This window comes from Empidonax traillii, unplaced genomic scaffold (assembly GCF_003031625.1).
Source record: "Empidonax traillii isolate 1590-97213 ecotype Southwest subspecies unplaced genomic scaffold, ASM303162v1 scaffold148:size1803964, whole genome shotgun sequence".
Lineage (NCBI taxonomy): Eukaryota > Metazoa > Chordata > Aves > Passeriformes > Tyrannidae > Empidonax > Empidonax traillii.
Genome location: NW_020955341.1, coordinates 925099 through 953064, shown reverse-complemented (window position 1 = coordinate 953064; position 27966 = coordinate 925099). Strand labels below are relative to the sequence as shown.

Sequence of the window (27966 nt, the reverse complement as noted above, 5' to 3'; positions counted from 1 at the left end):
TTAAGACTTCTTGATTTCTAAAAAGAACAAACAACTTTTTTCTGTTCTAAATAGCACCACACATGTGCTCAAATGCCTTCTGGTCCTCTGTTTTACCTGTGACTAACTCAATAGAGTTTCACCTGAGCTGCAGCCCCTTCTCTGACTCAGGAGGCACGAGCTCTTCCGTCACCCAGCATCTCCTGCACAGCCCTCTGTTAACCAGCCTCTTACAACAAAATCCAATTCTCTGAATGGTCACTGTGTTTCTTGGCTATCTGCCCTCCTTTTATAGTGCATAAACGGATTACAGTCAGGGCTTTTCAGCTGAGGCGTTTAATACATTTCTTCCTCAATGTCTCCTCAGCTGTCAGTGCCCTCAAAAAAAGCATTTGGTAGTTGGATTTTCTTAAAAGCTCAATGCTTGCAGCATTTAAGAATGAATTAAAATGTTTCCCTTTTTATTTTCTGTGCTGATAGCCTTAAAAGTAAGTGACGATTTAATTGCATCCAGCTGGACGGATTTTAGCATTATCCAGAACCTGCCCACAAGACCAAGAGCTGTTTTGCTTAGACGTCTGTTTGTTCTGTCTTTCACGTGCACAAAAATGGATCACAACGTACCACCAAGGGCAGCTCCTACCACGGATCCACAGGGGCCCTTTCACACACACCCTCCCCCAATTTCATAAGCCTTGCTCAAGTCTTTCCTTATTTTGCCTTGCTAGTCGTGTCCTGTGGCAGCAGTCACAGCACACAAATCATTTGAGAACTCTGTAACACATTTAAGCATTAACAACAGTTCAAAAGCTTCTCCGGGGCATCTTTTTAAAAAACAGAATTAAAAAGAAAAGGAGGGCTTCAATGTGTTGAGGAGGTCTGATGCAGCCCTCAGCGGGAATTTCATTGTTTTCCCAAACTCAGAGACAGGCATCCAGCAAAATAGGCTGAACATGAAACAAGGAAAGTTTGTTTTTCTTTTAATTTCTAGAACGTGTTAATATTCTTACCTTGAAGGTGAACAATCCATAGCGTTCCGGTTTAGTATCATGCAAACAAGCCCACCACAAAATTTTCTATTGAGAACTCTCCCCCAATTAAAAGGATTTTACTAAGTTAGAAACAAAAGCCTTTGATGACACAGAGAGATCCTCCTGCCCACCACAGTGGATCCCAGAAATAGCAATACAGCATGCAGAAGGATCCCAGAAAAAAAGGAAAACAATTACATTAAGGTATGTTGCTGAGAGCTGCTCAGAATTTCCACCAAATCAGGAAATCAGAGTTCCAGGGAAAGCAAATACTTACAGATTGTTGTGAAAACGTTGGTAAAGCAAAAGTAATCAACAGCATTGAATGACAGGAGATGATACAAGAATTGTTCTTTCTCATCATCACAGCGGAGGAACGCGTAACGCTTGTAGAGTTTTCTGACAAAGCAAAACACATAATCTGTCACAGTAACAAGATGCTTTCAGTGAAATCCTTTATACTGTGCATATTTATTAGGCACGCTATGAATAATGGGCAAGCAACTACAAATGATACTGGTAGAGTCGAGAGTGTTTAATGTGCCAAGATATGTTGAACCTCTGCAAGTCTGAAGTCTCCTAAGTACATCAGTCCAATACCTCACATATCTTCCACTTCCTGAAAGCAAGGTTTGGTCTGAGGGTCTTGCCCCACACAACAACACCCCAAGATGGAAAACTGAATTTCGTACTTTCTTGGAAAAAAAAAAATCTGACTTCTTTTGGCAATTTTAAATGACAGAACTGAAGAGAGTCATCCTGAGTTACTTCCAAGCAGAGGGTGCCATGGGAAACTTCTCCAGCAGTTAGGAGATACCTTTTAAAGGACATCAGGGCAAACACTGGGACTATCTGCTTGTATTTGGTTATAGGGCCTACAACAACCCACACATTAAGCCAGAGAACAGCGTAAGTGTTGACAGCACACAGCTCCTGACATAACCAACATGATAAGCATGCAAAGGTGGCCTAAAGTCCTGTTGTTCCCTTCACTGGGTTGTAAACTCTGCTAGGACTGCAATGCCACGCAGAACTGCAACTTGTGGTAAGTGGAAACATCAAAAGATGTACCTCAGTGGTCTTTCCTTACTAGTGGAGACACCAATGCCTATGCAGAACAACGCACTGTAAACTAAAGCAATCTTACATACTTTTTGAAATTACTCAAACACATGAGAGAATTTAACACTGCAAGACTTGCAGATGAGAAGCTTCCAAGTGCAAATTTCGGCTGGAAAATACTCCTGAAGTTACTCACTTGTACGCAGCAATCACCACTATTTTTGTTAATTATCTAACCAATAAGTAATACCAGTGTTAGTGAATAATCGTAAAAGAAGAGCATGCCAAAATGTATCAAAATCCAACTGATGCCAAACCATCACAAATGCAGGAATTAGGTATTAGAAATGCCGACAGCCATGGATAGGTGGTGGCTTCTGCCAGGAGGGCATCCTGACAACTCCCCTCAATTTCAGTATCAATTTACAAAAAAGTCATCAATTTACCCCCAAGATAGAAACTTGCAAAACAAATCAATGATGACCAACATACAGATATGTTCTCATCTACATAACAAACCTAACACTGGAGACCGACAGGAAATGTTCAACGGAAATAAAGATACTGAGCCTTAAATCAACAAAACCTGCCTGTAGCCACAAGAGTATCAAACCCACAAAAGGTCTCACAGGTGTCCATGTCCATGTTTAATTTGAACAATCTGAACCACGTGTTTGACAGGCTGTCTCTTCAAAGGTAAGGTTTCTCAGTTTCCTTGTGCACACACAGGTCTCCTTTCAGTGAAGCTGCGTGATTTCCTCTTCTTTCCTAACTCTAGTCCCTTTGCAGATTAGCAAGAAACCAAACACATTACAGTTTCCTTATAATTTTAAGGAAATGTCAAGTTAAGAGGATAGGTCAATTAAAATATCAAACAGTGGCTTCAAAAAAGAACACCACACAACCCTGCTAACTGTGAAATGGCAGAAGTTGCACAATTGCTTTTAGTACCTCGCTGAACTTGGCACTGCTTCCTCTAAAACCAAGTGGAACACACTTTAAAACCATGCTGCCTAGAACAGCTGTCTTTAAGTAGGATATCTAAATATGCACAAAGCACACAGGATTACAAGGAATTGATGTCATTTCTGTGCAAGTTTGCTCCTTTGCTTGTCACTTTCATTTTAAACCTATTTTTGTTGCTGTCTTGCTCTGTTCTAGAGAATCAGAATCTGCCTCATAGACGAACAGAACACTGGCCAGTGTTAAGGAAGTTGGGGTTTTAATTTTCTTTTTGTGAGGAAAGGCACGGAGTGTGGTGGTGCGTGGAAAGTTCTCTCACAGCACTTGCTCTGCGTGGGAGAATCACTGCCAAATATAACATCATCTGAACTGTTGACTTCCCTGGAGAGAAGCTTAACCTTAATTTAGAGATACAGGTAGACTTATCAGCTGTCCTCGCTCTGCCCTTCAGCTTTTCCTTGTTCACTGAAGGAAGGCCACAACTTCCATCAGAAAGTCCAGCATAAAACAATACAAGGCAAATGTCAAATAATTAGCAGTTGGAGTTCAGGGGGAATGGGGGAGGGAAAAAAATTCCTCGGAAGGTGGCAAGTGGAAGGAGAGGAAAGGAAGAGCAGACAGCACAGGTTACACTGTCTCCAAAGAGAAGTCTTCAATTAAAGCTAATGACAATTACTATGGCTTTAATTTCCCCACACTAAACAGTATATCCAACCTTATCAGTAACACTTTTTTCCTGCATAGGTTATACTAAATTAACACCAAATTTTTGCTCCTAAAACAACAAGTATTACATGTGGCCTGTACTTTGATCTGTGCAACTATTAACAAAATAATTATTTATGTTTACAAAGGTAACATAATGCTCTGGACATCACCAAGTATATGGGTCCTTGTGCTGAGGATTTCTCCTTTTGCCCTTGAACATAATCACTTATGAAAAGCCCTGGCACAGAGTACTTTTGACACAGTTTAAACCTGAAGTAGAATCTTCAGTTTTCAATCACATCCTCCTCTCCCTCATATGTCATAGACTCATCTCATTTTCTTCTCACAGTACTCTTCAAATAGTGTTCTGGGACTCAGTGGTTGGGTCTTTTAATATTTGTTTTTTATGACTTCATATTAAAAGTCACATATTTTGAAATGTTTGGGAGAAATAATAAAAAAAAAATTGGGTCATAATAGCAGATATTTCACTACTATGAAAGAAATTCACTTTATGTTCTTAGGCAGGCTATAAACGCAAAAAATTATGTGAAAAACCCCAGTATTGAATCCGAATTCCCAAACAGCTCATACACTGATAAGGAGACACACTTAAGGCTGGTTTGTTCTGTGCCTCCTGCACACTGCTAAGCAGATGGGAGAATTGGCACATCTGGGTTTTTGAAGTCAAACAACTAAACAGATTTAAATTTTTTTTAAAACCTTTGCCCAAGATAAACCATCTTACTTTGTGAGTTCATGATCTGAAAGCAGCTGTTTCAGATGCCTAGAGAGCAACTTCTTTTCCATAGAGAGACGAACCCAGGCTCTGGCCTTGCCAACATCTGTTTTGATCTCACTGATGTTCTGGATATGCCTAGGGGAAAAAAAAAAAAAAAAGACACTGCCAGGTATTGTCAAAATGTGACAGTTCTTTTGCACCAAGACTGAAGAAGTTTTGCAAAGAACATAAAATATCAGGTAAGTTATTGGAAAAAGAAACATAATCGCCTTAATATTTAGTACAATCGAAAATCCTTGCATATCTAGCTCAAAAAGAGAAAGAGCCTGAAACAGAAATATCTGCAATGCAGTGCCCTATTTACAAAATTCTAAACCAGGCCCATTGTCTCACATGATTTAAGAATCATTCTGGACCTTATCACTGCAATATTTATGGCTGAGTGCTTTGGAAAATTAAATACTGGCTTTGCATGCTCAGTAGTAGCTTTTCTTGCATACCAGACACAAATGGTATATTTTAAGAGGGCAAGCAAATCCTCAACTCACTCCTCCTCCCCCTGGAAAAAATAAATGTTTGTAAGGAGAAAGGAGGAAAGAAAAATCCTTCCAAGGTTAATTTAGAAGTTCTGCATATTGGTTTTTGGATGTACTGAAAAGAAGGTATCGGGCAGTACTTATAGTTTTATTCAGACTACAGTACTCAATGTTAGATAAACCCCTTCTTTAGACCAAACAAGTTCTCTAAACTGCTTTCTTCATTGAGAAGCAAGAATGGGCTCAGAACTACCAACTTGGCAATGAGTAGGAAAACACACACACTGCACCTCTATCTCTGTGGAAACAAACCAATACAGAACACTTTAAAAATATGAAAACTGTGTCATGGCGTTTCCATAAGCTGATAGCTGTGACAATACAAAATAATCTCAATGTGAAACATGTTTCTGTAAAGGTCAATGAAAGAGCTGTACAATCTACCTTAAAATAGTTCAGCAGGTTCCTTCCCCACATCTCCCTCCTGGCTGCACAAAACACAGGCTTTTCTGTGTGGTGCACAGCAGACAAACAAACAAGTGGGCAAATCTCACGGGGTTTCTGGGTTGGTTTTAATAGTTTAAACTCACCTCATATCCTGGATGAGAGAGATTCTAAGAGGTGACATGGCTGGACTGGTATCAGACTTTCGCCTTTCTGAATCAAGAAGTATTCCTAGATTCAGAAGAACGGAATTTGTTAGTAGAAATCCATTTAATTCACCTCCTTTTTTAATTCTGATTTTAACCCCTATTTGCACTCTTGTATTATTGGTGACTCTGTGAAGACACTATGGCATATTTCCACTCCAAATGACATGAAAATCTAATACGCTACACAGATGGTTATGCCGATCAGCACACAATGAGCATAAACACATTAATGAGCTTAGCTTCAGCTGAAAGTGGTATGACATCAAATATAATAATCAAGTGTTATTTTCTAAAGGCTACCCTATTTTATTCCTGTGTAGTATATAACTGGCACTGCTGACACCAGAAAACGGTGTTTAACATGTTTTACTCAGTACACCACACATCATGTGCTTACTGATCTATTAATTTGCACTCCTGTAACACCACTACTTTTCAAATTGCACATTGTGGGGTTTTCAGGCAACATTATTAGTCTTACCTTTCAAATTCCACTCTAGAATCAAGATGCATATTAAATACAGCCCCTGCCATCAATCCCAAGCTAGAAAGCATAAAAGTGATTGTAACTTCATTCTCATATGAAAAACCACTATGAATCCAGTAACATTCAGGAGACCTTAATACTTCCCAAATCTTTGGGTTTGACTGCTTTCAGGATCTTGTGCATGTTAATAATGATCAGCTCTTTGCCTACAGCAACTTCAAATAAAAAATAAAAGGCACCCACTGCCTCCCCCAAACCCATTGTTCTCTCCAAATTTATATTCTATGCCCCCACCTGACAAAAGAAGTAATGTTTAAAAATTACATTAATAACTCCAGAAACAGATTATACTGCAACACTTGATGTAATAAAAACTAAAGTATGTTTCTTCAGGTTGTTTGTTTCTTTAAATGTCTTTTGCTTATAAAACAAGGCTACTGTTCAGTTGTTTTTCAAGCAAGGATGTAAAACTTCGGGATGTACAGCACAGTTTTATGTGCTTATACTCATTTTCCACCCCCATCCATGACATCATTTGCTTTGCCAGTCATGCAGTGACTGTGTGTCACATGGGGGGTGGTACATTGGAACAATCCGTTTCAAAGCCTATCTGTGAAGCATCAGCTATTTCTGGTCTCTGACTGCCATGGCAGTCAGGTACCAGACCCAAACAAGTGGGCTCAGAACAAACCAGTTTATTTTCACAAAATATTCTGAGACAATACACCAGGCCCATATGAATCCTGTAGCAGACAGAACACTTGATTCAGTTCTATTGAGTGAAGGGTATTTCCCAGGAAACAAACTCTGCATGGTGCAAATGTGCAGGTAGCTTCTACTCACAGCCTTTTATCATCTTCTTCCAGCAGATGCCAATCTTACCTGAGGTACTGAAGCTGCCTGATGTGGTTCTTCTCTGCCTGTTTTCTAGGTAATGTAACAGATGAGACCACAGAGCTGACTTTCCCTAAAATTAAAAAAAAAAATATTAGTTAAGGAAATCAGCTGAAATAAGCTGAAATCAGCTGAAATAAGCTGAATTTAGGAAAAAAAAAAAAAAAGTTTAAGTCATCATTGAAATTTATCAGCCATGACAAAAACTCGCTTTAAATATGTTTCTTCCTACAAACTCATTGGTAAAAATAAAAAATGAGACACAAGCTGGAGGCGCTTGGGAGCTGTAAAGAGGTTGAAAAAGAAAAGCAAGAGTCAACCTATTGGGATCTAATGATTCTGGTGACAGCAAAAAGCCAATTGAACTTCTTTCCTCATAGTTCATTACCATGACAAGAAAACATTCAAAGGCTTGTAAAACACTATGTGCAAGTAGAGTTTTAAATCCTATAACCTGCACTATCTTGTCTTTCCCTCCCTGCCTCTCCAGCACTGAAATGACAAGAGACATGGAGCCAGCCTGAGCAAAACATCTTACACCCAGGCCAAGTCATGTGCACCTGCTCCCTTCAGGGTCATTCAGGGATACAGATACATGCTGCCAATTTTTAGAACCTCAAAAGATCCCCTTTCATCAGGCAAAGGACCTGGATAATCACAAACACAGTAAGACATCCCAAAACACAAGCAGAGCAATGAAAGCTTATCAGCAAAAATACCCCAGTTCTGCAATAAAAGTTGGAATTTGGTATGAAAATAAAAGATAAATCCATCTAATTATGTTAAAAAGTGTGTTCTGTTGTTTTCTTAAACCTCTGGTGGCTTAAAGTAGAGTGTGAGAAAATCTTTCTCTGGGAAACTATAAAGATTCTTGGGTTCATCCTAAAATATTCTGCATGACAAACCAAAAGCTTGCAAAGCTGCAGAAAGGCAGCACTAAGTGAACAGGGGTTTTGCAGCATGTTAATTGGAATTACTTACAGAGGAAGTTAATTAGTATTACTTGTAACCTTCCTAAATTATTGTATTAACCTGAAATCCCCGTAAAGATTTAGCAATTCTGCATTTCAGAACAGCAATCATAAGGCCATATTTTTATTTACAACTTTGTGCAGAAAGAAACCATGTAAAGTAAGAGCTGTCAATTCTGCACTATCAATTTCTTCTCAAATCATCTAAACGCCTTCACAGAGGTGCAGTAATGATGGTTCCTCTTTATTTTTTGAAACTATATTTAAAAATCTCTAACCACTTCCATCCTATAGCTCCCTACAGCTGACACAGAGAACTACTGACCACAAGGGATTACTCCAGAATTTGCATGCCTACAGAAGATTAAATCCTAGAGTGTCTGTGACATCTGTGTTGAGAGAAATCTATTAAAAATATGCATTCAGTGGTGAAGATACAAAAAAATCCCAAGAAGCTCATTGCGTCTTGTGTGTACCTGACAGATCCAACATGGAAAGCCAAAACTGAAGGTCTTACAAACACATAAAAAAGAGAGCATGAAAAACATCAACCAGTGAAGAGCTGCATCCAAAACGGCGTCTCTCTCAATAAACACACACATGCACACACACGCAGTCCAGTGTTCAGCAACCAGCTGCCATGGCAGGGAGAACTGCAACAGATCACACAAAGCAGCAACAAAGGATCCTGCAGCAAATCGATGTCAACAACCATGATGAATGTAAGAACTCATGCAGTGTATGTCTGCCCGCTTCCTTCACCATCGAGTCACTCTCCTTTAACTTCACCAAATAGCAATGATGATGCAAGCTGGATCTATCAGGGAAAGGAAGACAGCCTAAGGGAAGCGGTGGGACAGAGAATGGGCAAGGGAATAACCAAGGCCTTCGGAAAGTCCAGACTACTTTAGTCATTAGATCCTATATCTGACTCCCCTACATTGCTCAGGACAACGGAAGGCGTGGATTCCCTCTGCACGTGGAAGAATCGGTAGGCAGCTAATGTAGGACTATCAGGGTTCATCAGCAGGGAAGAGGTAAAAGCAGGGATTGGTGGAAGGAAAGCCATCCTCATTACTATGGTCAGTTGAGAAAGAAGAGTCTTCCTTGGCTCATTATTGAAAATTAAAATAAAATCGATGTATGAAACAGCAGGCTGTTGCATATTTCATAAAGGCCAGAGCACACAGAGAACTGGTGGTGCTTTTATTTTTTTATTTATTTTCTTTTAAACTCTGGATCATACTATGAGATACACTGCACTTCCTCCATCAGGCCTCTATTTTATTCCACCACTCTATTTATTCCACCATTCAGCACTGTTTGCCAACATCTGCAATCAATCCAAAGCATTAACCTTATGAAGGGTTGGCCGTCTGGTGGTCTGAAAAGCCCAAATCTGAGTTGAAGCAGAGTATACTGATGCTCTGTCTTCTAAGACGAAAGCAGTACAGCTTCTATCCTAAGTGATATACAAGAGGGAAGGGAGAGAATCACATCATAAATCTTCACATAGAGAACTGTTATATAGTTTGAAGGAGAGCAGATTTAAACACTGGCGCTCGGGTTGCTGGGAACAGAGATACTGGATTACAGTTGTCTGGATTACATACATTTATTCTGCATATTTAAAAAAAAAAGAAAGTTATAATCCTCTCTGCCCTTGCTACTCCTTTGTACCAAGGAGAAGGAAAGTTAATAAAGGCCTTCCAAACTCCATCTAGACCCATACATGACTTTAAACAGAAGAGCACAGCAAACAATTATTAATTTCATACAAAACCTCAACACCTCTAGCTAGTGATCTTGTAAACATCATTTGAGTACTCCTACATTATTCAGGAAGAACCAAAATAGCAAGATTTTTACTCTGAAGAACTCAATTATCCTTCATGAAAACAATTTCCCCACACCACATCCCACTGACAGCACCTTTAGCATAAGCTGCCTTGCAACCTATGCAACTTCATTAATAAAAGCATTATGAACACAGAAATAATTAAAAACCCCACCAAACCAAAGATAACCCCCAGGTTAAACAGCGAGTCTTCCCAGAAGTCATCTGTGAAACACATCTACATGTACACTTGCACATACCCCAGAACAAAATGTGGAGACAGACAGGGGGGCAGGAACCGACATAAAAAAGACTGAGGGGGAACACAAGTATTTTAATACATCTAATACATACAAAAGGTATCCTCTGAAAGCAGAGAGGAAGAGCATAACACAACTCTAGAAATGTGTGCTCTGCAAAGTACAAGAACATTTGTTTCTCACCTGTTTGACTTGCAGACCATGGCTCCATATCCTTTCTAGGAGGTCACACAGACTGGCTATCAGGGTATTCTCTTCCACACCTGTGATATTCACTTCACCATGACCCAGCTCCACGGCTTCTCGACCCATTTTCTCAACCAACATCCTCTTGGTCTGAAAAAGGACAAAGTAAAAGAGAGTTAATTCTTTCCACAGGAACCTCCAAGATCCCTTGCACATTTTAAATAACCAACAAGGAAGCACATGATAAAGATCTGGCAGAATAACTGGCAGAAATACATTTCCAGCACTTGTGCAGTGCTCTACTTCTTTTATCCCTGGTTTTCAAGCCAGAACAGCACTAGAGTTGATCACTTTACCACCTCTTCTGTTTTTCTGAAAAGGGACTTGCAAATGGGCACATCAGCCTCCACAGAGGAACCCCAACAAAGGGGACAGCAGGTCTCACGTTGACAAGCTGGGTATCCATACACAGGCTTTGAATGGTTTGGAAGCCTGGTGAGTGCTGGATGTACTCACCAGGAGCAGGATGCTATGTCCCTCTCCTCCCAGGGTGGGTAAGTGCACAAGTGCCTCCAAGTAGCAGGGGTATGTCATTCCTGTGAGACACTGTTCTGCCAGAAGGGGATCTGCATTAAACCAAACCCGCTCTGGAGTGCACCTCTTGTGTTTCCCAGTGAGCCACATTGTCCCAAATTGTACACAATTTCATGCTGGTCAGCAAAGCTCTCACCAACTCAAAGAACAGTCTTCCAGTCACAACACATTGATCATACAGCAAATTGGACAGAAAAATGACGAGGGGAATCAGTTCTGCTCAGCCCTTTTATATCTTTTCATCTTTTTTCCTACCATAGACTAGCTCAAAAATTACTAATATTCTCTTAGGCACCTATGTACAGTCTTGGTTGAGATTAGGAACTCCCAAGTTAGTCCCTAGCTGTCTCTCCCTCTCACCTTCCCTGGCAATTTCTCTCTCTGCTAACAGCAGGGTCACTACATTCACTAGAGCTGCATTCCCATGGTGAAAAAGCCAAGTCTATCTTCAAGAATTTTCATCATCATACAACTCCCTTAAGTGACAGGGATTATTTGGACTATTATTTGCATTATTATTAGTTTCATACATACAGAAACTAGTATGTAATTGCTAGTAGCTAGTACCTCCAGAATGTAGCCAGAACGTGTCTACTTCATAATTACTTTTTGTATTTACTGTATTAGTATACACATGAATATTAACTTCAGACTAACATATTATCAAATATAAACTCATGAAGTATGTCTACAAACTAATGCCAAGCTTGTTAAGTGCTTATAAACTTACACTTCAGAATCTTATTAACTCAAACCCCTTAATTATGAGAAAAGCTGCTGTATTTTGACCATAAGCTCCTCTTTTGGACTATTCACTTGTTGAAATATCATAGTCTCATTAGTTAAAACTGAAATGTGCTATAATAGACATGGGCAGTGGGATGGCAAAGACCCATCAGAATATTCAATCTCCTTCCATCATAAATCCGCTTGACAAAGTTTCTACTCCTTGCAGAATTTCTAAATGAATTATCTCTTCATGAATTTCTCACCACCATGCAAAAATCTTCATAGGGATAAAGCAGAAACAGGTGGAAGAAGAAGGGGGTTCAAGCATAGTGGATAGAAAATGGTCCATAAAGGATGGATATGAGGTGCAAGAGCACAGAATTATTCTCTGTATTACCTTATTTCGGCACTCTTTCAACAAGCCTTCTACAAACTTCCAGTTGGTTTGTGCAATTACCGACGGAGAGAGGTTAGACAGTTTGGGCTGCCGAATAGTGCTGCCCAAATTCCTGGCTTCTTGGATATACTTCTGTTTTAGGGTAAAAAATCGACAAATACAGACAAAAGTGTGAGACTACTTGGCCAAGAGAAAAGGATAAGCTTATCCTTATAACCCACCCTTGTGCAATGAGGAGGAAAGGATCGCATCCTCTTTCAGAAAAGGCACCTTTTTATATCCAGCATTAGATTGGGCTGAGACACTTCAGGTGACATAAATAGTTTTCACCAGAGGTCAAATCCCCATTTACATCATATACCAACTAGAACACACACTGCTGAACTAGAAAAACACAATATGAACTGTCAAGGATACTTAGATGCATAGAGATTCAGTTACTCCCTCCACCACTAACAATTTTATTGTCATTTTTTTTCACATAAAAAGAAATTTTGTCAGAATTACCAAGATCAAGACTACTCAATTGTTTTCACCTCAGGGACAAGAATAATATGACAAATGTTTTGAAAACCAGGTGATCACGGGTTGATTGGGGCACAGCTAACTGTGAATCAGTGACAAGGAGAAAGTCTTGCACAGGCACTCAGGATTAGTACATATTAGTATGTATTTCAGATGAACAGGTAACCTCTGCAGCTTACACTGAAATAATGACTGACTGAAATGCCAGTGAATAGATTTGTCAAACACGACACTCTTTGCAAAGAGGGAAAATGCCACCTTCTCCACTGACCTTGCACTAAAAAGCTATGACATATACTTTGAATTATGCATCTTTATCCAGAACTATGATTACAGCCATATTGTGCACAGGACATACCAGATAATGCTCTGACACAGATTTTATAGAGGGCATGAAGGGCCAATCATGCTGGTCCCAGTCTAAACACAACTGCAACGGAAGCTCTGACATGGAAAAGTCCAGGTGCTGGCAGGATAAGTTGGTAGCAAAAAGCCAAGCAGATCATGTAAAGTGAAAGTGGTAAGCACAAATGAAGTAAGAAAAGCAAGCATGCAAAACATAAAAGGAAAAGAGTGAAGAGATAATACAATGCAGAACTCCCAAGCATTCAACATAAAAATAAATTCACAAGCAATGAATCTGAAAGGAAAAAAACAAAAGATAGTGTTATATCAGTGGATTGTTGTAAACTCTGCCCTCCACTGGGCACAAATATCTGCAAGTAAAAAGCCCCTAAGCCTCAATGGCATGGATTTTTGTTGCCCCAAAGCTTCCATTTGCCTAAAACTCACAACACTGCCCTTTGGGAGCACTGCCTCCTGCTCAGCCTGACCCCCCGTGTTCCTTCTGAAGGGCTCCCTCCCCAGTCTCTCAAACTTACTGGGGAAGCCTGAGGTTCACCCAGGGGAAGGGGTCAGGGTTCCACCAGCATTATGTCATCCAAAAGGCACAACACAAACCCCTAAAACACCAGCATAATTCCCACTGGCAGTTGGTACCCTCACCTGAGCACATATTTTAAAATTTTTATTCCTCAGAAATTACTTGCCTTGTGAGACAGAATAACTCCTATAGGACAATGAGCTTGAGAGGAACCAGTCAAAAAACAAAACAAACCCCCCCCCCCCCCAAAGCTAGAGGTAGATTTTTCTCTTTTTCATTACGTAGGTGACACCTCAGTAGTTTGCATGCTCTAACAATGTGTTGTTTAGCAGAGTACTGAGGTTACAAACCAACTATTCTTCATTTCTGTTACTTCTAAGTAAAAAGCACTTTAGAGTTAACTGAGCATATGGAACATGTCAAAGCCAGAAACTACTCAAAGGGTTTTTTTATTACACAGACATTTCTCTGTTACATGGTTATGGATGACAGAGATGACACTATAATTAAACAAAATTTTAACAAAACAATAAGAAAATTCTGGGAATGAGCACACTTGAAAGGCAATTAATGGGTCAAAGATACTTGATTTTGACAACACTATTCTAACAGATACAAGATTACCACTACTTTAAAATTCCAAATGAAGCTTTTCTAAATATATTTAACAAGGCAAGAGAATATTGTCTTCAATGAACAACATATATTTAAACAAGAGGAAAGCTCTGGCGTTACTGAACAAAAAAAAAAAATTAATTCTGGTATTCTGAACCAGACTATTCTTGGAATTACCCATAAATCAACACCCGGTGTAACAGTTTGCAGTCTGTATCATAGGAATCAGAAACTGCACTGTAATTAGTTACATCACCCAGATCTTTCAAAATGACTTCACCACAAAGAGTACTGTGTCAGCTGCAGGAGCAGTGCTGGGAGTTGTTATCAGCTCAGAAGGTGGGGGTAAATCAGCATCAGACTGTGCTGTGTAAAAACAGGCAGACAAACATGACAGTACGAGTGGGGTTGACATTCCCACCCTAGCATGAGGTTGTCTGCCAGTTTGCCACCTTAAGATTTCTTTTATGGCCGACAGAAGACAAACAAGCAACTCCAAAAGGCAATACTTCTGATCTTAGGATGTAATTAATCACTCGCTAGAGGTGGTTATCTTTCTTTCCTTCATCAAATACACCCAAGAAGCACAGGTTATTTAGCGATGGGAAACAGAGAGATAAAAACTGTTAATCTCCCTCTTCCCCTCACCATTTTTTTTTGTGTGTGTGTGTTTTTTTTTAAACCCAAAACATCTTTAAAGCATGTGATTATATTTTCGGGGAACTCTCCTATACATGGAATGAAATAATTTTGTCCTGAGAGGGGGTAAAAATGACATAACTTTCATAATAAGAAAACCTAAGTATTTCTGGTCTGGGAAGGACCAGGAACTCCATTTGTATGAAATACACCTAAGGCAGAGCAGACATGGACTGTAAGTAACTGTTTAGACATTTCATAAAGGTTACAGAGCATCATGCAGGCAATTAGGCAAGAAAAGATCAGATCTCTATAGCTGAACAATTTTCACCTCTCTCTGATCATTGTCAAGGCGCAGGTGCTCTGTGTGTTGCTTCTGTCTGTCCTTCCGCCTCCACTGAGCGGGAGCATTTCTCTTTGTCCACCTGCAGATGGGGAATATTGTTAAGCAAATGTCAGGAGCTGGGGGAAGGGCAGAGGCACTAGGAAGTTTCTGGCTAATCCTATATTGAACATGTTGACATCAATTACATCACCCAAATACACAAAAAGGATCTCTATAGAGGAATCAGGATATCTGGGCAACCAAAATATTTCAGAATATTAGATAACATATACTTGCTTTGTGGTTTTCCATTCTGTTATGATATCCAGTGACAATTTAAGCCTTTTCCCTCTGCATTCGAAGCTTTTATAAGAAAATATTCTAAAACATATCCTAGCTCCTACTAAGACATAATAAGGGGATCTGGTTTTATATTGGCAGTAATTCTGAGTAACTCAAAGTACACCAACTGTCATCTCAAACATAATAGGGCTTTCTTAAGTAAAATTGCTGCAGAAAGTCCAGATTTAAAAAAGGGAAAAAACCCAAAGAGACACAGTAAAAACCCCACCACTCCACACAACCCACCCACATCATCTGATGTGCCCCCACTTGGAAAAAAAAACAACCCCACAACTGACATTGCTTTCTGGTATCTCTGCTTTAGTGCCATTCCATAGATCTTGCCAAGATTCAGTACCTGTTGCCTCAGCTTACTCACTTGTTGCTTGCTGGTCCAGTGGATAAAACATCAGACTGAAGCTTGGGAAAAAATCCAAGCTCATATTTCCCTTGTCCAATTTTCATATCCAGCAGGTGTGGGTGGACTGCTGTGTGATCTATTTTTGCTAGCCTTAATTCAATAGATTTCTCTGAAATAGCAAGAAAGTTAATTTTTTTAAAGGTATTTTAATCAGACATGTATCTGTAATCACACATTCTCAATTAAAAGTGGGTCTCAAATTTAAAGGAATAGGTGGAAATTTCTTACTGATTCCAACAGGTACACTAGTACAAGAGTATTTTAGACATCAAAGAACTGCCATCAAAGGCAGAAAAATGTTTATCTTCTTAAGCTCATTTTGCACACACAAAGTATGCAGGAAAACAGGTGAGTTCAATTAAACTTTACATTAATTTCATCTCACATCTCAGCTTCCTATACAACTTTTCTTTTTTTTTTGAGGTTTCAAAGCATAAATTATTACTTAACTTTAACCCTAATATCTACAACAAATAGCAGTGGTTAGTTGCACTAAGTGCCTCATTACTCTTACCAGCCTCATCAATGGTTGTGCACTTTTGATACATGGATGTGCGCAGAGTCGGCGTCCTGACGTTAAGCAGCCTGATTTTATCCACCCTAGAATCAAATACTCTCAAAACAGGGTCTTTATCATCTTCATCGTGGCACATAATCTTATTGTCAATAAAGGATGCAAACATTTGGGTCTCCAGGAATCTTGAGAGGAAAGGCAAGTAAGGTTCAGGTTGGTCCGACAAGAAAGATGCCTAACAGATAAGAAGAGGTAAGAGTGTTTTTGGGAGTCTGCAGAGAGAGACATCCCCCAAAAGCATCAATTTTCCTAAACAAGGACATATTAAGAGTGCTTTGTTGCCACTTAAAGGCCTACTTTTATCACACACATGAGTTCTATCCCCAAAACAGGCAGTCCATATGAAATCTTCAGTATCAGGACAATCACGTCCTTTACGGCACGATAATTGGTCAACTGTGATTTTAGCTTTTCCCTAATTTTATAAAAACTTCAACAGAATCCCAGCAAACCTCACCAACAATACCACAGGTGTGCATATTATGTACTTCTGGCTGAGCTCAAAGCTTATGAAGCTGATGGGAATCAGCTCAATGTTTCAGCAGACAGTGCTGCAACACAATCTTCACCCACAGAAACTATCCTGCTGACAAACATCTGATCTCCAGTAAAGAAAACAGTACAAAAATTTGAAACACTGAGCCTTATGTTTCCCTAGAAAAGCGCTGGGAATACATTAGGTACACATGTACACAGGTATTACTTGGGGTCATGACTTAATTTACGTATTCAGCGATTCCTCTGGTTAAAACTCAAACAGTTTTCAGTAGTAATATTTAACCTTAATGTAGAGGCCAGCCCTAAAGTGAGGCTTTCTAAGCTATTTTTCTACAGCAAGCTGTATATTTCTACAGTATCCTTAAAAGAATATATTTAGCTCTCTAAGTCTGCATATGTATATATTTTTCCACATCACATACAAGATGTGACTTTTCTTGGAACACTGAAATTTAAGGAAGAAATTACAATTTTGACAGTACTGTTTTCCATTTGATGGCCCAATAAACAAAGCCTTAGGTCCTGAATACTGTTTTACTTCTTTCATTGACATATCTTATCATTACAACTTACTTTATCAAAGTTTTGCATCTGTTCTCTGTTTGTAAACCAAGATTCCTTGTCCTGGCTGGGCTGAATGACAAACACTTCATAATCCGCAAACATTTGTGTGAAGCGGTTGGCAAAAACTTCACGAATCTGAATGTTCAGCTGGTAAATCTTGAATTCTTCTTCATCACACTGAATTTTCAGATCCTTTTTGCTGCTGGTCTCCTCTCGCACCTCCAACTGAGAAAGTAAGGGAACACACAAATAATCTGTATTACTGCTTTGTCAGGTATTCTGAGCATACAAGATTCTAATCTGCCATTCAGCTGCTACTCCTCAAGTCAACATTTCAATTAAAAAAATTACTGTTTCAACTACTCTAAGAAAACAGCAACATCAAAACATCTAATTATTACATATTATCACATCTTATATACTTTAGATTTTAAAAGGGTAAACAACAATCATGTACATGCCCACGTATGCAATATATTAATTTACTTTTTTTTTCCCTTTGATCACCTGCATAGGCGTTTTAGGAGCTTTTATTTCCCCTAAAAACTAGCATATTAGGCCAATCCACATGTCTTCTGGTGTAAAATAAGCCCAGGTTTAGCAGTGGTAGAGTTTAATACATACCAGCTTTCACATGAAGTCAAATGCACAGTAACAAGCAGCTGTGCATGTCTAGTAACCATTTCCCTTAACCTAAGTCCTCAGCAGCACAATTCACAATTCAATCGTTACAACCCCAAAGAGTAATTTTTAATGGAAGAAAATGCATCTTCAGTTAAGATGTGGGCTAAGATTTATAAAAACATCAATAAGAGACTGAGCTATTCATTTCACACTAGTTTTGATAAGAACTGAGTATCTACAGGAAAAAAAATAAACAAAGGCACAAGCATTCAAGTACTAGTTTGAATACATATTTGCTACCCCTGCCTTTGTTAATTATGATAAAAGGCACCACCACACATAATTAGTCATAATCTCTAGAGCTTACAACATCTGCACAATGATGCAGGGCTGCAGCTGTCCCACACTGCTTCAAGCAGCTTGGCTACAGCAGCCCAGGACAGGCTATAAATAAATACAGCCATGCTCTCTGCTAGTGAGCTGTGCTACTCACCCCTTTCTTCCAAGTGTAGCTCGTGAGTAGCACATTCCTCATTAATTTGGTATCTGGCATTAAGGTAGATTTTTTTATACTCGGGAAAATTTTGACAGTTAAAATCTATACACTCCTATTGCAACAAGAAGGGCTGGCAAAATGGGACTTCAGGGAGTACAGAGCAGGTGAGGCCTGAATGTGCAAAAACTGAAAAGCAATTAAAGAGACCTGTACTTTCCCCATCACTTCCCAACCCGTTCAGCAAAAGAACAAAAGCCTTTTACCAATTGTCCCTCAAACAAGAAGAAAAGAAGGCAAAAGAAAAACCTGAGAAGAGGAACAGAGCTGGCTTGAGCCTCTAATCCTGCCCAGTAACCAAGTGCTGCTTCTTGTAGCTTCCAGCCCACAAAGCAGCTCTCCACCCAGCCTGCTTCAGGTCACACAATTTCTGTCTCTGTTGGGCCCCACCTGTACCCCCAAGCCACAGATACACGGGTAGGAATCAGCCTCAGCAATGAAGAGCTGGTATAGCTAATTTATTATTTATTATAATTACTATTATTTATTATTAGCTGGTCAAGCTAATTTAAACATGCAAGAAATAAAACCTTTGCTTAGACAGTCTTCAGCCTATTCCACAAAGGCTCAAAAACCCCACAGTGGTCTTTCAGGTAGTACCTTTTATGCAAAAAGGGCCACAACTTCCTCCCCCACCCCCAAATTCTGATCACTCAGTAAAATACAGTCAGGATCACCACAAGCTGTGCATGTCCACTTCCTGGGAATCAGACACTAATGTACTTTATAACATCAATCAGAAAAAAGCATCACAGTATCCCTATGGCAAACATATTATATACAAACAAAATTTTATATATATATATATATATATATATATACTAAACAGAAAGAGAAAGGTATCTATAGAAACTCAGATTAGATTCAAACTTCAGGATTATCTGGATGACAATTTTAGCCACTTCAGTCATAACAAAGTGGTGCCAATTTAGAATAAATCTTAAAACCAAGAACAAGGTAAGGTGTTATTTTTAAACACATTATCTTGGCAAAGAAATACTTGGAGGACAGCAAAGGTTTTCACAGATGCTGCAGGGTTAAATCCCATTCCCTCTCTCCCCTAAGCTTGCCCTTGTCTCTACAGGTGTTCACAAGGTTTGTGAACATGTTAACATAAAGTTCTTTCTACTGAGGACAGACAAACAGCATCTTTGGACCATGACTTCAGACCATCTGCTACTACAGGTCCAGAGAGAATGCACGTAATTTCGTACCTTACCTTTTCTAGACTCACACCTGTTCTTTTAACAAGTGCTTGGAGTCTTGCAATAGTCTCATTTTCCTTTAGCAGCTCATAGGAATTCAGAGGTGATCCTGCTATGTTCCCATTTCTTTTGTCAGAAACCAGGTCACATGCTCTGAGGCTCTTCATCTTGGAGGCACTTTCACTGCAGTGAAGGTTTCCCTCAGGTGGAATTCCAAAAGCCATCAGTATCTCTGAAATTTCCTGAATGAACTCAAGTTTATTTGGAAACTGGGGTAGGTCTTCTGGCAGCTCGATGAAATGGTTGTCTACATCCACAAAGCACAGGTTAGCCTGGAATTTAATTTAGAACAGGATGCCATTACAACATCAGTGAGCACGGGGGTAACGTTTTACTCACCTTTGGGTTTTGTGCTTATTTAAAGATTCAAATACATTTGCATTTGTTTGGTTATTCTGCAAAACAGAGATGCCTCAACATAACTGAACAGGCTGGTTGGCTTTGAAGAAAGCAGCACAAGATCCACATTTCCAGGTCTTTCAAGGAGGTAATTAAGAAAGACGACTCATTTTACAGTTGTTTAGTAGGTGCAAAAGAGATTGCAGCATAAGTTAGGTACAGATATGGCTGTTTTCATACACACACAGCTAAATTTTAACTGCAGAATATTTGCAAGTCTATTTTACACATGTGCATATGCAGGTGACCGCCTGTTGCTCAAATTATCAGTCCACTTGTCTAAAACATTTAGCAAATTCTAAAAGGTGTGCTGATATTGCAAAAGCTGCAATAAAGTTACCTTTTTTTGCAAGCAACTTGAGAACTAAGGCGATTCTTTGAATGAGCAAGTTTGTTTCCAAGGGGAAAAATGAGTTGAACTAGTTTCCATTCTGCTTTTCTGTTCCAACCTCCAAATAATTTACCATCAGAAGAGACCAAGAGGGTCAGAGGCGAAGAAAGGAAAACCATCTGTGTGGCTTCCACAGCAAGATCAAAAGAAGCTCTGTATCTTTCAAAGTTTACCTCATTCTGTATTTGGCAAGAGGGAAGGCTCCCCTTTTGGCTTCCGCATTGCAAAATCTGTTTCAAGACATTACATAACTACAACACATCACAGCAAGAACCCCATTCATGTGTGAAATCTGCTTGGAAAGTTAAGCACAGAGAAAAAACTTGGCTATTCTGTACAAGCACTTCAGTTTTTCTTCACTGCAGAATTAACATGGACTGTCACTCTTCTGTTTCACCTCTGACATACAAAATCCCTTCGCTCAGATTATGGGGTACTTTCAACCCAACTTCACTGCATTATTCCAGGAGGCACACCTGAACTCAGGCCTCACTACAGCTTTGCAGCAAAATACTTATCAAGTCTACAAGAGCTGGCAGATCTCCGGTTATTTCCTAAGCACAGAAGGGTAGAAGCACACTCACAATTTAATTGGAAAAAAAAAACAGTTTTAAGATAATAACCTCACACAGAATGATAAATAATCCCAGAATTCAGAGCTACGTACACAACCAGTGAAGCCCAGAAAGGACAAATTAGTTGTGGTAGGATTTTGGTAGGGAGTTCTGACAGGGTTTTGCTGTAGAACTGACAAAGGTAGACTAGACTAAGCTGTGTCTCATGAGACCTGTTCATTTAAGTGAACTGTTGCAAAAACATACATTTAGTGCTTGTGACAGGTTTAACTCTCTAGGCGTTGCTACAGAATAAGAGTTAGGGTATCAGTTCTTCTTAAAACACAAATAACTCATTGAACTTCCAACATTAAAATATGAAAAAGAATTCTTAATGCAGAACCCCACTGGACGTATTACACTAGTTTGCAAAGAACTTTGTTATGCAAAGTCCAATTTATGCTCTGCTACTGCATTACCCACAGTTTACACAGGTAAGCAGAATTCCTGATGTTTTAACATTTTAATACTGGGAGTGATTTCTTATGTTCAAAGGAATGCATATAAAACAGTTTAATAGCTCTTGCATAGATCCATTACTGTAAATTAGGCCACAAATTGAATTAGGTGTTACAAAAGAATCAAAGGTCAATAAAGAGAATTAAGATGTTGATTCTGAAACAGCTTCTGGTGCACCCTAGAAAAAAAAAATTTCTCTTTTTAAATAGGGAAGGTGTCATGGTTTAAATTCCTCCAATATCAGCGTTGCTCCAAGACAGCAAATGTGCCCACCCAGCAAGGCAGGCCCAGCCCTGGGCTGGGAATGACCTCAGAGTGCACCTGCTTCCCATTCAAAGATTAGGTCCAAAGGGACACCATGTACACAAGAACTCTCATGCTTCAAGTAAGCACCTGAATTTAGGAGCTCCAAGACTCCCACTATACATAGACATGGCTCTCTGATGATTAAAAGTCCAGTCAGCTGATATTTATCAGGAACACTGTAAGCACTTCAAGACATGAGAGAAATAAAGCTCTGAAACCAGGCACAATGCCTACCAATCAGTGCTGAGGGGAAAACAAAAGGCATTTAATTTGTCTCAAGCAGTCTGCAAAATGGCAAGACAGACTCACTACAAAGTCTTCCAACAGTTTCATTGTATTACTTCCTTTTACAACTTTCCTTAATTGATGCCGTTCAACTTTTCTTCTCTTTTGGATTATCTACCTTAGCACAAATTCTGCAGAAAACTTCACTCTTGGTTAAGCTTGATTGTATCCAAAAAGCAGTTGGCCTAAAAGGAACCAAACATTAACCTCACCAATGTAGAAATTCTACTCTTCACACTGAAATTACACTCCTTGCCAACAGAAGAAAAAGCCAAATTCAATGCTTGCTAGAAGTGCTTGTAATTATCTGGACTCGTCCGGCTAATTCTTCCAAAAGCTAAATTCCCCTTCTGCAGAGTTCCTCTCTAAGAGCAATACACATGGTTTAAATACTCTGAGCTACTAATGATGATTGGTTATCATGCAACTTACTATTACATTTCCCAGAAAGTGCTCTATATGGAAACATCGGAGGGGGGCGGGGAAACTAGTGTGCAGCAATACTCCAGAGAGTGTAAAGAATATTTTCAGGGACACTCCACAGTTACCCAGTGCCTGGTTAATAACACACAAGATAGAGGACCATCTATAGGAGCATAAGCACAGAAGATTCAGTAGATGGTTTTAGCCTCTCTTAAGTTAGGGAGACTTGAGGTCATCCTCAAGAACACTTCCCAAAAGGCCATATTCTTCAGGGAGCAGAAATGGCAAAGAGACCTCACCGCACAAGCCCTCGAAGAGGTACCAAAACAACATTTTTCTGTAAAAATTAACTCTGAAGTAAATAGACCACAAATAACAGACACCAGAACAGTAAATCTCACTATGCTGCTACACTACAGAACCAACAGAACAGAAAAGCAGTGAGGACAGCGGAGCCCCCTCATTAAAAACTATGAAAAATGAATTGGTACTTTACTATTTATGAAATCACAGCCATCCAAAGCATTTTGCATGCTAGGAACTGGGCAGGTACACACAGCAGAAAAATAAAGGAGTTCTTCAGTCACAAAGGTTTAGTTATTTTGCCTCTGGAGGCAGCACAATTGAGAGGACTGTGAGTAGCTGATAGCTCTGTATGTAAACCCTCATGGATACATCGATCATTGTTTTACACATGCAAAACTAAAATTATATAAAGACAATATATATAAAGGCAATATGTATAAGTAGATGTATAACTGAAACTGGAAAATTCCTTAAGGAAGTTAAGAAACCTGATACTTCAGGTTTCTAGAACAGTCAAATATTCTGTTACTTGTTGCTGAGACCTAGGTTTTCTGATCAAAAGAAAACCTCAAACAGTTACACACCACTTCAACAGCAGACTGTCACAAGTGAGGACACATGACATCATCTACAATAAAACGTTCTGAGACACTACTGTAAGGAACAAGGGTGGCACATCCTAATTGAAAAACCTGGCCTTCCCACATACTTCTATTATCACAAGTAACAGGGTGTCCAGGTCAAAGTCTTACAAACTTTAGAAAGGTGGATCTAAGTAGAACATGTTCGTGTACCTGGTGCCAAAACCTGCTTCCTGAAGTCAACAGCACCACTTACCGTGGGCTCAGTGAGGTCTAGACCAACCCACGCATTTCAAAGCCAAAGGACAATTGTAACTCTTTAGTTTGACCCCAAGTACAATAAGGGCCAAAGCCCCACGCAGACCTAGCAAGGCTTGCATCAAGCCCACATCCTCCCTTTCAGCTCTGTTCAAAAGTGCAGAAGGAAATTGTTCAGGTGCTGCCCAAAGGACAGCTTCTGCTTGCATACAGGATTTAAAAAATAAAACCCATTCACCTACAGCCTGTACCACCTTTGTGCATTAAGTCCCAACCTTGCAGATAATCACCCACTTCAAAAGACACGGTTTTGTATAAGCTATGTGCTTATACACACACAGCTGACTCATGGAAAGTGTATTTACAGTGGTCCTAAATTCTAAAAGGATGCTCCTGTGTCATTCCTGCAAGCAAATGTGACCTTCTGCTCTCATTCTCAACACTACTGCTCTTCATGGCAACCCAGAATTTGTGACAGAACAGCTTAAAGCTGCTGCAGCTTTCAGAAACTCCTCAACTTGCGGTTTAACACTGAAATACAGGAAGACATAAAACATAAAAGTCTGTCAATAAATTTGCAGTATTATCTAGCATCTATCAATCAGCAGATAGCCTGAGAATGCATACAAAGCAGTGATTATCTTTAAGTAACCACCTTGGTCAGTCTGGTCTAGATGTGCTAGCATCAAGCTGAGCTTTTCAAGGTATCTTCCTTATCTTCTAAAACAACATATAAAACCCACAGAGTCTGTTAAGATTTAGCACTGAATAACATCCTTTTAATTGTTGAAATAAAAACACTGAGAATATATATAACCTATCTTATACTAGCAAAGAATTGTATTTTAGGTTTTAAAATCTTTAAAATCTTTTCTAAAACAAAAAGCTATTGCCCAAGACCTTTGGGATCACTTCACTAAAACCAAGCTTTTTAATTACGCGCTACATTTGTTTAATTTAAACAGTGCTGGAAAACTCAGCATTGCTTATTTTCCCTGAAAATAATTTCAGTTTCTACCATTCTCCTAAATTAGAGTGGCAAGATACACATGCAAATCCAGTGGCACAAAATGGTCTGCATTAAGTTGCTTGTTAAAAATACCTCTCTATAGCACTTCAAAAGTTTCTCTAAAAGGAAGTGCAAAGGCACATCAGAAAAACAGCACTTGCTACGTTTGTGATCTGCAAGAAAGCTTAGTCAAACCACTTTTTGGATCAATTTTACTGATAAACAAACCACACTTTTGCCAGCAATTTCTGAAACAGCCACATGTTCCTCCCTTCCCCTTTGATATCTGCAGCACCTCGTTCTAGCACCGCTTCTCCCGTCCTTCCCCTTCTCTTCTGGGTTTCTCACAAGCCTCTGATGCAGCTACCAGTGAAACCACAAGGATGCTCCTGCACACACAGAGAACCCTCAGCAGAGCAGCTGTATGTATGAGAACAAGCGCTGCACTGCTGACACGCACCAGAAACTCAACCCTACAGTGACCCTTGAGAATTCTCTACAGTTTTACTGGGGTTGAAGTCAGATCTTCAAACCACTGGTGGACTCCAATGACTTCTCCGTCAGGGACTGTTTTCTGATGTACCCAAGGAATAGTTTAAACTTGAATTTTGTACTAATGCAGCTGTTTCGCTGAGGATTTTAATAACCATCTGAGAAAGGATTAACCTCAAGGATACAGGTGGGTTTCCCTGCTCCCAGGGTAAAGCATTCCCTTGAAGCACCAGGTATGACCAAATGTGGGAGACTGCCACCACAAGCAAACCAAAACAAGCCAGACGGCAAATGTCTGCAAGATTTAAGCCAAGCCAAACCTCATTGGGACAGACAGTATTTTCCCATATATTAGCCTAAAATACTTCAAGCAAGACAAATCAGTCTTTTTAAAACCTCATTATAAAACCAAAATCAAGAAGTCTACAGTGACACTAAGATATCCATGGTATGCTAGACAGCAATATTATATTTTTCCACAATGCCCTTCAACTGAGAAGCACTAATTAGATTTTCTCTCACCTCTTTGCCCCTTGTCTAATTCAGATACTGCTTTCTTTAACAGCAGCTGTCCCACACATCCATGTAAATAGATTAGCAACAGAGATGCAGTTTATGCAGTTCCAAGACAATGAAAAAAATTTTTTTGCAGAACTCAGAATAAATTATAACACAGAACAGCTCTTTATATACCCTTTGGAATAAGTGATGAAAATTCTGATACTCACTGTATATATGGATCAGAAGCCAAGAGGAGTTCCTCATATAACCCTGATGATTTCATAAAGGTTCATATACATTCCAAACTTTAGAGACAAGCAATGTTAAATATTAATATCCCTTCTGTTACTGATGATAAATTTGTCTTTATTGAAGTACAAATAATGGAACCATATGCCCTCCTCTGCTGTTCTACAACAACACATTATTCATGTTCCTTGGCAGTTTCTGTCAGGAATTAAGTGTAGAGCTCCTTTGGCACTTGAAGTGAAGGGTATCTGAAAGCCTAATCATAAAGCAAAGTAGTTTTGAGACGAACCTGTTATTGCAATGTTAACTATATTAAAGTTGACTGATTAAATTATTAATATCAGAAATGCTTGTACTGACCAATAATTTCACACAGTAAGATCAGCTTGTACTTGGAATTCTGCTTTACGTTTTGAAACTGTACATCTAGGTCTTTTCACAACACAGGTTTTGCTGAGGGTGGCAGCAGCATGGGGGGAGGGGGGTTTGTTTCCTGGGGGTTTGATGGGTTGGTTTTTTTGGTTGGTTGGTTGGTTTTTTCAAGCAAACTCTCTACAATGAAAATCTTGACAACAGTGAGCTCCTGGTATTTCCAGGCTACTTTGCCTCTTGAATAAGCCAATCTATTGGTATAGGATAACTTCTTAATTATTTACTAAGAGACTTAAAATCTCAAGTCTGCTTCTGTGCCATAACTGCATTCTCAGCCTGCAGAGCTGAGGAGTTCAGCAGTCCTTACTCAGCAGTGACTACCAAGGGGGTTTTTCACACTAAGTCATACTCATCAGGTACCAAGTTATAAGAGCTCACTTTTCAAATAAGAAAGAGAAAAGCTGAAGCTTCAGAAGGACAAGTCTTGCAGCAAATTCCACCACACAGGCACGCTGCTGCTGCCATCTGTCCTGGGTGTCCTCCCCTCCCAGACAATTCTGATCTCTGTAAGGTACTACCAAAAAATCTACTCCTCCACCTTCCTAAAGGCCTACCTGTAAAACAAAATGTAAATTGAGGTGTCAGATTATCTTTTAATATTACTTGGATTTCATTTTTGACATCTAAAAAGAGATCAACTGCCTTACTTTAAAAATCTCAAAAATAAGCTGTTAAATCTCTTCCAAAACTATTTACTTTTTAAATAATTGAAATACCTATTTGAAGTTAAAATATGTTTATATAGTTGGAAGTATTACAGTGATTTTAAAATGAGGACGTTCTTTACAAAAGGAGGACAGTCTTTTAGAAGCTTATGGTAACAGTGAAAACATCCTCGGTGCATATTATCATGCATACCCACACATACATTTTACTTCATCAGCTATTCTCTCTAAAAAGTGTACTAACCATATTAATTAGGCCTGTCAGTACAGCCAAAATTTTGTAAAAATGTAGTAAACCAAAGCAACAGATTGTTTTCATGGCAAGAACATACACTACTCTGTTATTAATTATGCCATTGAAAAAAATAAGGGGAGATGGAGAAAAGAAAGAAATCAAGAGATTAAATACTTCAGTTTTCATTAAAAAAAAAAAACACAGTTTGAAAAAAGTTTTCCTTTGAACTTGCCAGGAAAAACAAATGAAAACTACCAGCATATGGATTGGAGAAAAAGAGCAGTGTTGGCATGGAGACCAGACTGGAGGTTCACAAAAATATCTTGTCTAATTTCACGCAGCTTTTTTAAAAAGGAGGGTTTTTTTGTGTCAAGCTATGCTGCAGCACTGCCTGATATTGAAAATAAAAACCACCACCACAAAACCCTGTGTCTGACACACTTCTGCTTTCCCAGACATGTAAATGGTAATACAAGAAAACAGAGAAAACAGCAGAGGTTAGAG

The 27966-nt window shown here is 39.2% G+C and overlaps 1 protein-coding gene across 5 annotated transcripts in view; it reads right to left on the bottom strand.

The window, feature by feature from the left end:
• Positions 1-27966, bottom strand: part of DENND5A (DENN domain containing 5A) — a 70508-nt gene that overhangs the window by 10960 nt on the left and 31582 nt on the right. For 2 of the 5 annotated variants that reach the window (XM_027884523.1, XM_027884524.1), the window contains 12 exons: positions 19812-20129; positions 17425-17640; positions 16294-16528; positions 15738-15888; positions 15023-15116; positions 12030-12161; positions 10307-10459; positions 9384-9488; positions 7044-7128; positions 5612-5696; positions 4492-4620; positions 1288-1409 (listed from right to left, as the gene is read on the bottom strand). In XM_027884523.1, the coding sequence (XP_027740324.1) occupies positions 1288-1409; positions 4492-4620; positions 5612-5696; positions 7044-7128; positions 9384-9488; positions 10307-10459; positions 12030-12161; positions 15023-15116; positions 15738-15888; positions 16294-16528; positions 17425-17640; positions 19812-20129 (1825 nt within the window). The remainder of the gene's footprint in view (positions 1-1287; positions 1410-4491; positions 4621-5611; positions 5697-7043; positions 7129-9383; positions 9489-10306; positions 10460-12029; positions 12162-15022; positions 15117-15737; positions 15889-16293; positions 16529-17424; positions 17641-19811; positions 20130-27966) is intronic. The other 3 variants (XM_027884525.1, XM_027884526.1, XM_027884527.1) reach the window with 2 other exon arrangements.